Source organism: Anser cygnoides, chromosome 3 (assembly GCF_040182565.1).
Source record: "Anser cygnoides isolate HZ-2024a breed goose chromosome 3, Taihu_goose_T2T_genome, whole genome shotgun sequence".
Taxonomy (NCBI): domain Eukaryota; kingdom Metazoa; phylum Chordata; class Aves; order Anseriformes; family Anatidae; genus Anser; species Anser cygnoides.
Window position 1 is genome coordinate 83,512,888 of NC_089875.1, and position 14,417 is coordinate 83,527,304.

Consider the following 14,417-nt stretch of genomic DNA (forward strand, 5'->3'; position numbering starts at 1 on the left):
GTAGCGTTGACACAGTTGTTCGCAGTGGTGAGTTTTTGATTTATAGGGAAAAAAACTTTAAGCGTATAAAGCTAGCTGTTTGGGAGCAAAATGGAAGAAAAGAATATGATTCATAATGGCTGTTTTTTGAAAGCTGCATGTTGTTACAAGTAAAAGTGGGTTTGAAAGACTCACTCGCAATTACTTGGTACTTTGAATTCTAGTTGCGATTTCTTTTGGTTTATTCTGATGTCATTTGGCGTTTTTCAGAAAGAGCAGAATATCATTTCTAAGAACGTTTCACAACCTGCATAAGCAACGACTAGAATTAGGTTTAGGGCCTGATCCTGGTAACTCTAGCACAAGCTAACTGATTTTATGATACCGCCCTGAGATATATAACTTACAAGAGTAAGAGTTTGTAGAGCCAGGGCCCAAATAAACAGCAAACGATGCTATCTGAGTTGGAAAAGAACTTTTTTTTCAGTCGGCACAAGAAGGCTGATGGGAAGCTTCTGATGGCACAGCTGCAGGGCTTCTCCCTGCAAACTGATCCACGGGGGGACGGCAACAAGCGACAGATCTTCTTGTCGAGTGTGAGACAGACAGATAAAACGAGATAAAAATAGACTCCTACGGTAGTAACAACTTGGATATAGAGAAAAGATGAAAAACAGTCCTATGAGAAAGTATACTGTAAAATCGAGGTATGATAAACATCGGCATTTGTTACAAGACCCATGTCCAACATGCAAAAGAGACTATGTCAGAATTAACTTCTTTATCCCGTCCTGACAGTCACCTAGCTTCCCTCTCTGATTTGGAAGTATAGAAATAGTGTTGCCAGACGTTGTAAAACAGTTGATAGCCTTGCTTTGTCTCTGGAAGATTTGTTTTGGTTTTTACCGATAAATTATTAAAGAGATCTCAGCTGCCCTGTGTTGCAGGATTTCTTGGTATCATGAGCGTAAGTACCTAAGGGGTAATTACGACGGGCTTTGAGAACCTAATGGGGGGGTAAATGCTTTCCCTGGTGTGTGACCACAAACCATCTCTCTCTGCTTCCCCATTTGCAAGCTAAGAATAGTAAGCCTTATGAAATTCATAATTTATGAATGAGGTGTTGTTTTCAAAGTGTATTCTTTGTTGGTGCATGACTCTTGTGGCTGGATCTTTGTTTCTTAGCATGCAGAGCTCTCAGTTTGGGGCTGTCTCCCTTCTGTAAAAGCAGTTTGAGTGAATAAAAAACACAAATCGGGGTTAAGAGTGGTTTTCATGAACTAGCTCATGTCAAGCAGAAATACAGTCCTCAAAATAATTCAGGTTCTGGGTGAAATGTTTCCTTCAGAAATCCCTGCTGCATTAGGATTACAGCTTTTCAGTCAACTCACACCACATATCCTTGCTGGTTTAGCTAGCTCTGTCTTCCCCTCTTGGAGTTTCTTACCTTCCTCGTGGGGGGTAGCTTTTTTTCAGAAACCTCCTGGGGGTTCCTTATATTCCAGTGAAAGGTTTTTGTTTGTTTTCTGTGTCACCCGCTCAACAGTTTGATGGGGTATTCTCCTTTGCTTGCATCTGTCTGTTTTAGTTCAGGACTTGGACAAATGCCCTCAAGTTTCAGCATTCAGGGATGCTGAAGGGCTGACAGATTATTTGTGCTACCAATTCTTGCTGTGCCAAATCCAAGAGGGCTACCTCTGGCCTCTGCAAAGTTCTTCCAGGTGCTTGTGGTGAAGCATTGTTCTTACCTGTTTCTCCAAATTCACGAGCTGTACAACAAGTGAAGCTCTGTTTGCCCCAAATCCACATCATCTTCTATGAGTGTTCACACTGACTCCTGCCTTGAGAGCTCTGTTACTGCTCTCCTACCACCTGGAGGGCTGCTGAAGTTGCCCTGTCCCCTTACAGGTTCCTCCTTTTCCATCCATGCGTGCTGAGGGTCAGACTGCCACGAGATGCTTTTTTAATACAACTTTATTTAAGAACTCAACCCAATGGAGGTATGCTGAGTTTACGGGTCCTTAGCACAGGATTCTTGCTTCTCAGTTTCTGTAGAAGATGTGCAGGGAGATCTGGTGTTCTTTGATCCAGAAACCTCTGCTGAGGAGGGTGCCTGGGCGAGGGCTATCTATCTGGGACAACTTCCATTTATTACGTTGGTTCATTTAACTTTTCAAGACCTGTGGTCCCAAACAAAGCTCAGAAGAGCACAGGTTTCTTACAGGTAGTTCAAATGGTGTTGTAAGGTTGGGTGTACCTTGTAACCTTCCAGGATACGTTAAGAAATCTATTTCCAGCTGGCACGGAAAGTCATTAAGCTTGTAATATCACCAACGCAAGGAAGGTTTGTTATTCCTGATGTTGCCATCAGTCAGTTGTCAGGAAAGCCCCAGGACTGCAGCCCATTTTACATATCAGGAAATGGTATCCATATTTGAAATTACTACACGTAATATTTTCTCAAAGAATATCTTAATCTTACATATTAACAGGAAAGAATAAATCATGAACTGTGAGTACTAGGCACTGGAAGTCAAAAAAAAAAATCTACAATTCAGAAAAAACACGCTCTTGTGACTTTGAATCACACCATTTTCCTTTCTGGTTTGTTCTATGATGTTCCAACACTGGGTGTTAGCAATGTGGTTTAATGTATTGTGAACAAAAATGTTAAAATTTTTGTATTTCTTTACGTTCCTTCCCAGGAATGAGCTCTCAAAATAGGAGCATTTCCTATGCACACAAGAAGCAGCGTAGTTACATTTCAAAGGCTTCCTTAATGTTAAATAAATGTATCAACTGCATTTTGTTTACCCAAGCTGATCACTGTTTGTTGGGTAATACATTACTTAAAAGGACACACAATCAGTATGTTTAATTTAGCAACAGAATTGGATTACCAGTGTTGTTATTTTACTTTTGACACATCTATGGTTTTGATAAAATAATCTCTTGAATTGTATTAAGAAATGGATATTAAATTACATTATGAAATCTCTTCTGGCTTGAGTAAAAATATGAAGCAATTTACTTAACTGATGAATTTCTGCCAGTTGTCAGTGTTAATATTTGTGGGTCTGCGTACGGTAATGGTACATACAGGTATTTAATAACCATCCTTTATATTTTTATAATTCTTTGAGAAGTTTTAGTTTTACTATGTAAAACACGAGATACTTTACATGAATGGGGAAGAAAGTTGTTTAAAGCATCTGAAGAAGCTGTCCAAAAATTGGGAAGAAGCACTGAAGGAATAACTTTGAGTCTGAAGCCTTCAGAAATACCTCATTTTGAGTTTGGCTTATCATTTTATCTTCAGAGGCAGTTCGTTTTGTTACTGCTGCTGCTTTGTTTCTGTCTCCATCCTGTTCCTTCAGGAAGTCACAACCACTCTTCGTTTCCTCTAAACCCCATGTAATTGTTCTTTTCGTTCCCTGGCTGTTGCCATTGCTCATCCCCGACCTTCGAATGATGCCGTTACTGCTGCGGAGTCACAGGAGCAGCGGGCAGGTTAATTTTCCTCTATTGTGTAGGTCATTCAGTCCTGCTTGAGAAGTTCAGAAATGATGTCTGTAACGCTGCACTGGAGTGTGGTGGGGCAGTCCCAGCGTTTGACAGTAACGCAGAAGGCAGGATTTCAGATGTGCTGTTCTGCTGGAGAGGCTTCGCTTCCTAAGCTGTCACTTGTGGCTGAACGTACCCCGATCTCCTCAGGACAAAGGAGCTTGCAAACGTCATGTTCTCGGACGGTTCTTGGAAAAACATGGTTTCATGTTTGCAGAGTGGTTGACAAGAGAAGGGTGGGCTGCAGTTCTCCTCCAGCAGGATGCTGGGAAGCCACCCAAGGGCTTCTCCCTCGTGTGCACAGGGCTGATCGCTTAGTTTGGAATGTGCTTATTTTGCTTGTTTGTTTGCTTCGGCTGTGAGAATGCATCCTAATGGAGAAAAGTTAGTTATGTTATCAGAGAGGAAGAATTTCTTTCTAGACCTTCTGTCAGCTCTGAGCTTTTTTCTACCGCAGGCATTGAAACTCAAGTTTAAAAAAAGAAAACAGTTCATATGCTTGAGCATTATCAAAAAAGAATGCCTCCATTGCACATGCTAGCTATTAAAAAAATCTATTTTCTGAGGAGAATCTGCTCTGTCTTGCCTCTGTGTTATAATTCCTTGTTTAATTCTCTGTTTCTAAATGGAGATCGTTTTAATTTCATAAGGTTTCAACTGCTGCTTTTGCTTATTTGTTCTCATGAAAGTTACCATTTTCTGTGTCTATTATTGTGATCATTTCTTCTGGGATCTCGGAAATAGGCTGATGACTTTGCATGTGGAATAAGCAAGAGAAATAGGTGCATTGAAGAACAATTTTCTTTCTATAAATGTTTGGTAATAGAGGGGAAAGTGCAACAAAAGGCATTTAAATAGAGAAAGGATTGGAAATAAAGGATTGGATATAGGATGTTAAGATTTTGCTTACAAACATGACTGTCTTTTAAATAGACTATTTACTGAGATAAAATAATTTCAGTTGCTTTGAAAAACATATGTATATGGAAACATAGGCCTTCTTTCAGTCAAGTCTCCATTTATCCAAAAACTTACCTCTTTTTTTCTTTCTTAAGAACTTGAATATGAAAAAATATGAGCATTTGTAAAGTTTAAGATTGTCCATTCTGGACAAGCTTTCTGAAATATTAACTACTTTAATTTCTTACCATTAATACCTCTTATGTAAAGTAGCAGCTTGCCCAGGGATTTCTTTCTCCTGAGAAAGTAGGGATGATGAGGTTAATGTTTGAATCAAGTCTTCAGAGAAAGTATACGCGTGTCAAGTAAAACAAAGAATGACTCAACGGGGGAAATGGTGGCCCAGTCTGATCATCAAGTGCTGAGTGGAGGTGCACAGAAAAACCTTGGCTACTGGTAGTATCACAGAAAATGCAGCTATTTTCATGGGACCAGACCTAACTACATTCAGTGTAAATGGTTTCTCTTTTTTCATCTTTTCAAGATTTTTTCACATCCTGCCCTAACTTAATGTAAAATGTGGCTGCATATAAACACACTGTTGTGATTCATCTCAAAATGACTCCATTAGTCTGCTAAGCGAGGCAACTTAAGATATGTTAGGTATTTCTCTTTTTTAATATATTTTTTTTCTGAAAATGGGGAATGGAGGGAGACTTGGGTGAAAAAAACAGCAGTTTTTCACAGTGAATAGCACAAATGATGGTGGCAGGGGGAAACCTGTCTCAGCAGGGAGAGGCAAAAAGCTGTTTTCTTCTTGTAGTCTAATGGTCTGTATTGTGTCCAGCCAGATTTGATGGTGAGCTGTTGCTAAAGTGGGGGTGCAACTCTTGCTCACTTTTTTCCTATCATCTAGCAATCTAGCAGTAAGGTAGCGAATCACTTTCCAAGAGGGAGCTAATCTGTATTTTTAGCAAGTGATTTCTGTTGGGTAAATAGGCTGGTTCCTGATAACTAGAGCAAATGCAGTCAGGAACAGCGAGTGCTCCTGCTCCTTCTCTGGGTAGGAATGCAGGTAGTGCACGGGCTGGTGACCGTCCGTCCCTGTCCCCAGGACACAGTTGTGGCCCAGACCAGAAGCACTGTCCTGATGCACATCACCTCTGACATGCCCAAGTCTGAGATGTGATCCTCTGGGATTCTAATTGTGACCCGCTGTCTGAAAATAGGCTAGGGAATGAGTATTTAATGGAGGCTCCGTGGAGTCCTTAGTGTTTCTGTATTGAAATTTCCATCCTGAAATCACTGAATGCTGGCTCAAGGCGTTTTATCAACAGTGAGGCAGAAGTATTGGCACTCCACCAACAGCATCACTGCTGATGAAGATAAGTGTTTTGGCTGAGACCTGCCGTCATTCCTAGGACGCTTCTCCCATTTCTGAGAAGTGCTGGCTGGGGGAAATACCTCTCAGGAAGGGAAACGGTGGTGCAATATTCAGTTACTCCCACAGGCTGTAATACTCCAGGGGAAGAAGAAAGGCTGAACCTAGTCAAAGGGAGAACTAGGAAGACACCATTCTGAGCAGTTCAGAGTGAGTTCCCAGAGGGAAGGAAATTCAAGACAGTTAGATTTGATGGTTTCCCTCTTCCACTCTGAAGCTAAAGCACCAGAAAGTAGCGTACAGGTGATAGCAGATGTAGGATGTGAATTATAGATGCGAGGATCACTGTGGGCTTGTTTAGCCCTGTGTGTAAACAGTACTCATTTAGAAGTCTACTAAGATAGAAAAATGGTTTTAATGCTGAAAAACATGTTGTGCTCAGAGTACTTGTCGTCTTAATCAAAAACACCCAGGATTTGCTAAAATGTACATAAAAGCTACGGTAGATACTTCTGTAAGACTGACATCACTTAAAGTATTGGGATCAATATGTGCTGTATTTCTTCCTTTATAAAAGTAATTACTACAACTTGCAGTTGTTAGAGACTACGATCACCATTTTTCTAACAGGAAAAATCATTTAAGTCAGTGCTTTGGCAGGTGTTCATATTTTGTAGAAGGATGTGTCTCTCAGATTGCTAATGAATGGCCAAGCGACTATCTAGGTAGTTAATAATGCTGCTTAATTGCCACAGTCAGATAGAGCTGCCATCTAATTTATTGCTATTCTAAGCATCCAAACACTGGAAGAATGATAAACCATGAGAAAGCCGTATGAGATTGTTATTTAGTTGAAGTCATTGCCTTCAGTTTTATATATTCCTCTCTCTGGCAGATGATCCTTTTAACATTTTCCTGCTTTGGCAGAAAATCAGACACATGGCCATACCCCCCGCTGCCCCCATTTCCACTAGGCAGCTGTTTTCGAAGTAATACACCTTCCCAAGTCCTTGTGCAGCCAACAGTTCCTTCCTGTGCTTGTACATCCATAGTGGGCTAGAAAAGGATACTGTGTTTTCCTCAATATACCTAATGGAACAAGAATATGTCCAGTGAGCACGTGTCAGTCAAACATCTGGACTGCGTGGAGCTTTTCCACGTGGATGTGAAGAACTAAGGTGCTGTGCAGAGAGGCAGAGGCTGGTCATTTGGGTAACTGGTTAATTTGATCCAGGCGGTCATGAGCAGATGCAAAGTTTGCTTGAGGATTAAATGATTTTAGGAAAAAAGCTCTTTACAGGTGATGGGATGGGGAAAGGAATAATGCGTGACATGGAAACCTGACTCTGGCTCTGCAGCGTACAGCATAGCAGGCGTCAGTTGTAAGCGAGTTGAACAGAATTGTCTTATAGCATGATTTTTGCTTGACGAGTAAAATCCCAGAGCTCCCTGTTTGGGAATGAACAGAAATACTCAGAGTAAATGCCAAGCAAAATGTTACGGTCCTGCTTATCAAATTAAGGACAAGGCATGTACCATGCAGTGTAGGATGACTCAGTCCATGTAGAGAACCTTTTTGTTAATTAATCGCCTTTATCTGGAATTAATGGAAAACAGGTTCATGTGCTTTTTCATGGTATGTGCTATTAAGCTGCCTGCAGACAGTTATGGCCTTTTTGAAACCTGCATCACCCTAACGGTAGTAAATTCCTTTGTCACTGCTCGGGAGTTGAGTAGACAACAGAGGTGAAGAATTATGCTAATGAATTGAAATAACCAGCTCCTTTTTATGAGAGCACTTAGGCCAAGATGCTGAACCCATTAATACAACCCATGTTGTATTACCCCGTGTAGCTTTTGATTGGTAAACTCTAGCAAACTAAGCACAGCTAGTAGTTAAATACAGATTTGTACTTATGAAGTGGCTCTTTGGAACAAAGTGAAGTATATGGGTAAAATTGTTAAAGCCTTAGATAAGGTTCTCCAGTTACCATGGTTACTTGAAATTTTTGCATTGTATCATAGATTAGGATGCATAGGATGAAGTAGCCAAAACAACTAGGAAGGCCAGTGCGTGTAAACTACATTTCCAAATCACACAGCATTGCCAAACAGAGACAAATAGCTCAGGATATTGGTTGCTGACAAATCTATGAATCAATAACACGAGACCTGAAGGGTATTCATGTGTGGCTTGAAGTCCCACATTATTTTGGAGTTATAATTGTTATTATTTTTTTAATACAAATGAGGAGGAAAGAAAAAAGAAAAGAAAATATCCTCAATAAAGTAGAGTGGAATGATTTTCCATAAGCTCTTTCTGGTATTGAAATCTGACATTTGGCTTTGAGACCTTCAACAAAGAAGGTTGATGAAACATGGATAATACATTTCGTGCACTTAGGCTGGCAGTAGCACTTACACTGGAAGCAGTTTATTCCCATGGAAACCCATTTGCATTTGGGCCAGAAGTGACTTTTTTCCCCTCTGCTAGAGCTGCTGATGTTTTAGCATAATATAATTGCTTTATATTGACAGCAGATTTGAAAAGTATTTTTAAAATGTTGAGTAGCTGAGCATATGTATATGGAGATGGAGTCTGTGCAGTTTTTCTGTGTAGGATGGAGTCACGTTACTGAAAAATGCAGGACAGCTCTTCATCTTGGATTATTTGTCACAAAAAGAAAAAAAGTGAAATGCATAGTATGTTTATCCCAACTATTTTTTTTTAAACAGGTAACAAAAGAACTGAAGCAGTATGATAATAAGATTATAGAGTGCAAGTTTGAGAACAACAGCTGGGTCTTCATGAGACAGAGAGTAGACAAAAGCTTTCCAAATGCCTACAGCACTGCCATGGGTGAGTAGAGTAATACACTTTAAAACTTTCTCAGGCTCACATTTTGATTTCTTAACTCTGTTCTAGTTTAAGGGGGAAATTTGTTGTGTGTTCTCATTTCTACTTTGAATCCTGGCATATATAACTTATAATAATGCTTCACCATGCAAATGCTTCTGTCCTGTTTAGCTTTTATGTGCCATGAATCGTTTGGCTTCAGCGGGATTGTTTAATGAAGTCAATTAAACAGATACTCTCATGCGCTATTTTACATAATGCAGAAACAAGCGCCTAAGTCTTTGCAGAACTGCAAACACATACTCAAAAACACTTTCAATGGTAGGGCACACCTTTTAAGTGAGACCCAAGAAAGATTTTATTTACAGTGGTACTGTAGTAGCAGTTGACTAACAGACAACAGTTCCTGGTCTTGTGCTGGTTTTTAGTGAAGTAATGCAAACTGGCATGCTACGAGTTGAATTGTTGAACAAAAAATCCATTATAATTTCACCTCTATTCAAAATGCCAGAAGCGTTATTTGGTGGATGGACAAGAAAACTAATAAGAGAAAATGTCATCTGAAGTTTCCACACTAGTATTACAAATAATGAAGAAGGAAGCAAATGAAAGGTGTAGGTTTATCCCTGTGGAATTATGAGAGTTTTGTTTTCTTCTACCGAAAATGATTTTGTCAAGTTTTGTAAATTAAGCACTGTTGTTTACTTTCAGGTAAAGTCTAAGAAGTTGAATAAAAGTGTCCAAGGCTGACTAGTGTCCAACAATAGTCATGTTGATACTGACTTTTTTTAGGAGCCAAAATGAAATTTAATCATGTTTAAGACCACGCTGTTTACTAGAACATGTGTAGAATATGTAGGATTTTTTCTAAGCCATTCTACTTTTATTTCTGCCTCAGCAGTGAGTAGATTTTCTAGCATAAACAAAATATGGTCATTTGTCAGGAGATAATAAATCTGTTGGCACCTTAGGGAACCAGCACAGAATATAGCTGAAAGACTTGCTGAACAGCCCTGTGTGAGAAAGAGGAATGGGCCACAAAAGTTATAGAAGTACAACAACGCCATGTCCTACATTTTCTTTTCTCTGTTTCAGCATACTCTTTCAATAGTTTTGTTTGGAGTCTCCTCTTCTTTAAGGAGTAGCATATTTTTTCTTTCCTTCTTTCTTAAGAGCATGTGCAGCTGCCCTTTTTGTCTTCATATTTTCTCCCTTTGTGGAGCAGTTAAGTTTTTCTTGATTTTTCCATATCAAAACAATAATGAACTCCTTAAAAATAAAATAAATGCTACAGGAAGAACTGTTTTATAAGAAATATTTAAATTTTTCCATTGGAACTTTTAGAATAGAACGGTCTCTTTTTTTTTTTTTTTACTTCAACTTTCCATTTTTGAGCAGCCAGAGTCAGGAAAGTATATGCTGATTGTTACTTGTAACAATGCTATGTTGCAAGTAAATTTTAGGGGGTCCTACTGTGGTTTAATAATCTAGGGAGACAACAGATTTTTATTTTTCCACAAAGTTGCATTCATATTGCGGCCTTACCTGCTATACATTATCCTCTCATAATCTTGTACTTTTTTCCAAGACAGCCACAGTATTCATACTTCATTTCTTGCCCTTTTGTTGGTGGTGGATTTGTTTGTTTGTTTGTTTTGTACTCCCTAAATCTCTAGGGAGGATTAATTAGGGGTATAGAGGAGGAGCACAAAGTTACATAGGAAAACTATTAATAATATTCACAGGATCACAGAATCATTCAGGTTGGAAAAAAACCTCAAGATCATCAAGTCCAACCATCCACCTAACACTACCAAATCCACCACTAAACCATGTCCCTCAGTGCCTCGTCCACACTCCACCACTTCTCTGGGCAGCCTGTTCCAATGCCTGAACAACTCTTCTGTGAAGAAACTCTTCCTCGTGCCCAATTTAAACCTCCCTTGGTGCAACTTGGGGCCATTTGTTTTAAGAGAATTGAGCCTTTTTATATGGTCCGTAAAGCCCTGCTGGCTATAATTTAGAAGCTATGGCCTGGGCAGTTGTGTTAAGTAACGTGAACGTGCTTATCCATGCATGCCTTGGCCACCAAGCAGGACTGCGGCCTTGTCCACCATGAGACCTAGTGTGCCAGACACACCCCCGGCTTGACATCAGGTCTTTCTGTCACGTAAAAATGCGTGGGTAAACGAGTACCGTGCATTGGGTTTATAGTATTTATAGTACTTAGTGATGGAAGAAAAAGTGGCCTTAGTTTGGAGGTTTTCACTACTGAGCCAGTCTTGTTTTGAAGTGTTAGGATTTGGGTAGTGTCTTAAGGCCAGGCCTCAGGAGCCGTTTGTTGCCGTTCCTTGCCCCAATGTGATGTCAGTTCCTGGCACGTTTATAGTTGCTGCGTGAAGCAGTGCACATATACCCACAGACACACGTGTATGACTTTTTTGTTTAAAAATAGCAGTTCTCGTGAGGTTGATGCCCGCTGTGGCAGTGGTGCTTTGCTGACCTCTGGGGTAGAGCAGAAACGGTTGACTCCTGACAGAGCAGCCTTGTGCAATTACGTGTTAAGGCCAACTACTTGAGCCAAATTTATTTATTTTTTTATTATATTTATTTCATTATTTATTTTTCAACAAGGGGATCAAATTATCAAAGTGCAACAAATACCACAACAGATTGGTTCGGTAACTTCAGAACATGTTCTTTGTCCCCAGCTGTGTGCAATAGCATCCAGAACCCGGTCACGAAGGAGATGCTGTTCGAGTTCATCGACAGGTGTACGGCAGCTTCCCAAGGACAGCCACGGAAACACCACCTCGACCCTGACACTGAACTCATGCCACCCCCGCCGCCCAAGAGGCCGCGTACCATCACATAAGGCCTCGGGCTCAGCGGATGGCGTGTTTACACTGCTGCAGAAAGTGAAATACGAGTGTGAGGGCTGGAAAAAGAAATACCTGAATTGCTGTAAATACCTAGGTGTGTTTTTCCTTTTTTTTTGTTGTTGTTTTTCTCCAAATTCCACATCATGAATGGACGTTGGTTTGTAACTGACAAAGTCAACATTACCGTCTGGTATTTGAAGATGAAATTTCCAAAGGTTTAGACAAGAACAGTACAGTGGAATCAAGGGAAAGCTGCCTTGTTTATATACGGATACCTTTTCACCTTTAATTTATAATGTCAGCAATCTGGAACTGCGAAAACATTGGAATGCTGTACTTTTTAGAAGCTGTGTTTAAAAAAAAGAAAAACTTTTTTTTTATTATTGTTATTCAACTGGTTGCAGTTTGTCACCCGTAGCATAATTTATCCTAGTTTCCCTGCATTTCTGAGACTTGTGTTTAAAAGCAAACAGCAATGTTGTTTCCGCACTGTGTTGGTTAAAAACTAAGCCTTCTTAGATTTCACTAATTTTAATATTAGCTGGGTTTTTGTTGTTGAAATATTAAAAAAGTGAATCCCTCTTGTAAATAGCATCCTTTTGAAAGGGAACGTGCTGGGTGTTTTATTTTTTCTCCTTTTGAACCTAACACACCAAATGTATAGTGGGCTGATTTTAGCTTTGCCTTTTAAGTTCCTCTGTAGATAAGGAATACACCAAATCTTTAGCGTTAAGGTCTCTGTTCTGAGACTGATTCTAGTACAGGGCTTAGTTCTCCACAGTGATACTATTGTAAATATTACGAAAAAGTACACTTCACTGTGATATGCAAGAGGTATAGCCAGTGCAAATGATGACGTCTTAGATACAGGCACAAAATGGCAAAAGAATTGCCAGACAGCTCCTGCGTGAAGGCGAAGGCAGTTTCAGTGGGAGAGAGCCATGTCGCAGGGAAGGTCTCCTGGCTGGGATAATTTGCAGGGCGAAGATGAACCGTTTATGGGGGTGGTTGGGGTTGGCTGTCCGACAATACCGCGTGAAGCCACTGGCTGACTTCTCTTCGAACCGAACGGAGAAGCACGTTAATACGTGGTGACTCTCAGGGCAGTGCATTGGCAGCTGTCGATGATACTGATTCTGGGAAGCTGCGTCCTCGTTGTCTCATGGAGGAGCTGTTCTGAGCTGGGGTTAATTAGAAACCAAACTATCGCAGATTTTAAAGTTTACTGTCAATTTAACAAGCAGGGATCTGATTGGCTTTTTCTATAGTTTACTTACCGCGTCAGTACGAGTCATCCTTCATCCAGCAGTCTGATCAGTAACGATCATCAATTCGTTATAACTAAAATACATTTCCATTTGAATGAGTTTTAATGTTTGTAAGCGAAATTAACTCCTGCAATATTTCCTTTTCTACATGGAAGCTTTAGGACTATGCTTTGTGGTGGCTTCTCTTGCTGTTTCAACCTGCTGTGTAAATATACGTGGCATCATTTAGATGGTGTTCCTCGCATCTCTTTCTGGGATATTCCACACGTGTTTCAGAGAACCGAAGGAGTTAAATAAGTTACTTTTTATACTATGGTAAAACTTGAGGGGAAAAAATGTGTTCATCAAAGTTCTTTTTTCAACTGTACATAGTTTCTGCATATTATCTATAGAAAAGATATAATACCACCTATGCAAGGTGCAAAATCATCTCTTAAAAAGAGCCTTATGAATCTGTTGTGAAAACCTATGCAGCCTCTATGCATCTTGCATTGAAACACAATTATTTCTTCACTTAGTATAAACATTTTCCCCCCAATTACACTCATCACTGAGATTGTTGTAACAAACTTTTTGTCGCTGATCTTCATGGTTCTATGGCAATTGCAACTTATATGATGATTGCAGCCTTTTAAATGAGTTACTACATTTCATTCTTGTAAGGATGTCTCCAGGCTGTCTCCTTCTTTCTCCTTCCCAGCCTTTGCATCTTGTATTTCAACAAGACCTAGCTTCTGGTTTACCTTTTACTTTAGAGCTGCAGGAATCAGGCTGCAGCTCGCTTCCATGTGCATTCCACCAAGCTCATGAATGTGTTGTAGCCCTTGTGTTCGGACAGCATCTTTTCACATTCTACTTGAAATGGATGTTGTGAAAGAGCAATGACTCTGAGGAAGTTTAGAGCTCCATGTTCATGTTTGATTACAGAACCGTCCTTGCACTATGACCTGTAGCTTTTTAGAGAGGTCAATTGCCTTTGCTTTTCTGGAATTTACTGGTTGAATGAAGAACCTGACAAAACCAAACAGAATTTCACTCGGACCAGATGGGTTTCATGCTGTGAGAAATGCAGACCTCCTTTGTCTGCTATTAGATGTTCAAGACTGAGCAAAGATGTTCAAGCTAAGAAGCAAAGAAGAGTCTGTGCCAGGAAAATAATGATAATAAAAAAAACCCTAACTTGTCTACTTTTTGGTGTACAGCATGATATCATCCACTGTTACGTCTTTTGTTAAATATATAATTAAAATTTGGTTTCAGTGCAGTTTCCAAAAATGTAAGTACATTCCTCTGCAAACTATGTATTAAGTATTTTAATAAAGTCAATGGTTTAAAATACTGCTGCTAAGGATGTGTTTACTTCTGAGGCCTTGTGCTGTCCTGGTATCAGTTCAAGCACCAAAACACTGTGGTGTTACTACTCTTCAGTCCTCCAAGACAGTTTTCCACATTTTCCAGAGGTCAGAGGCTTTTCTCTCAGGTAGGAACCTCCCAGCCCCTGAGCCAGTGGTGGTAGTGATCCATTATGCCATTTTTAAGTAGAGTTTGCTGCTCCTAGAACCAAAAGGTGTGCGAAGTACCTATTT

The 14,417-nt window shown here is 39.9% G+C and overlaps 1 protein-coding gene across 2 annotated transcripts in view; it reads left to right on the forward strand.

The window, feature by feature from the left end:
* Nucleotides 1-14,169, forward strand: part of RNGTT (RNA guanylyltransferase and 5'-phosphatase) — a 188,401-nt gene extending 174,232 nt beyond the window's left edge. For both annotated transcript variants that reach the window (XM_048049476.2, XM_013180124.3), the window contains exons 15-16: nt 8,561-8,684; nt 11,393-14,169. In XM_048049476.2, the coding sequence (XP_047905433.1) occupies nt 8,561-8,684; nt 11,393-11,556 (288 nt within the window). In that variant the 3' untranslated portion in view covers nt 11,557-14,169. The remainder of the gene's footprint in view (nt 1-8,560; nt 8,685-11,392) is intronic.
* Nucleotides 14,170-14,417: the final 248 nt, after the last annotated feature.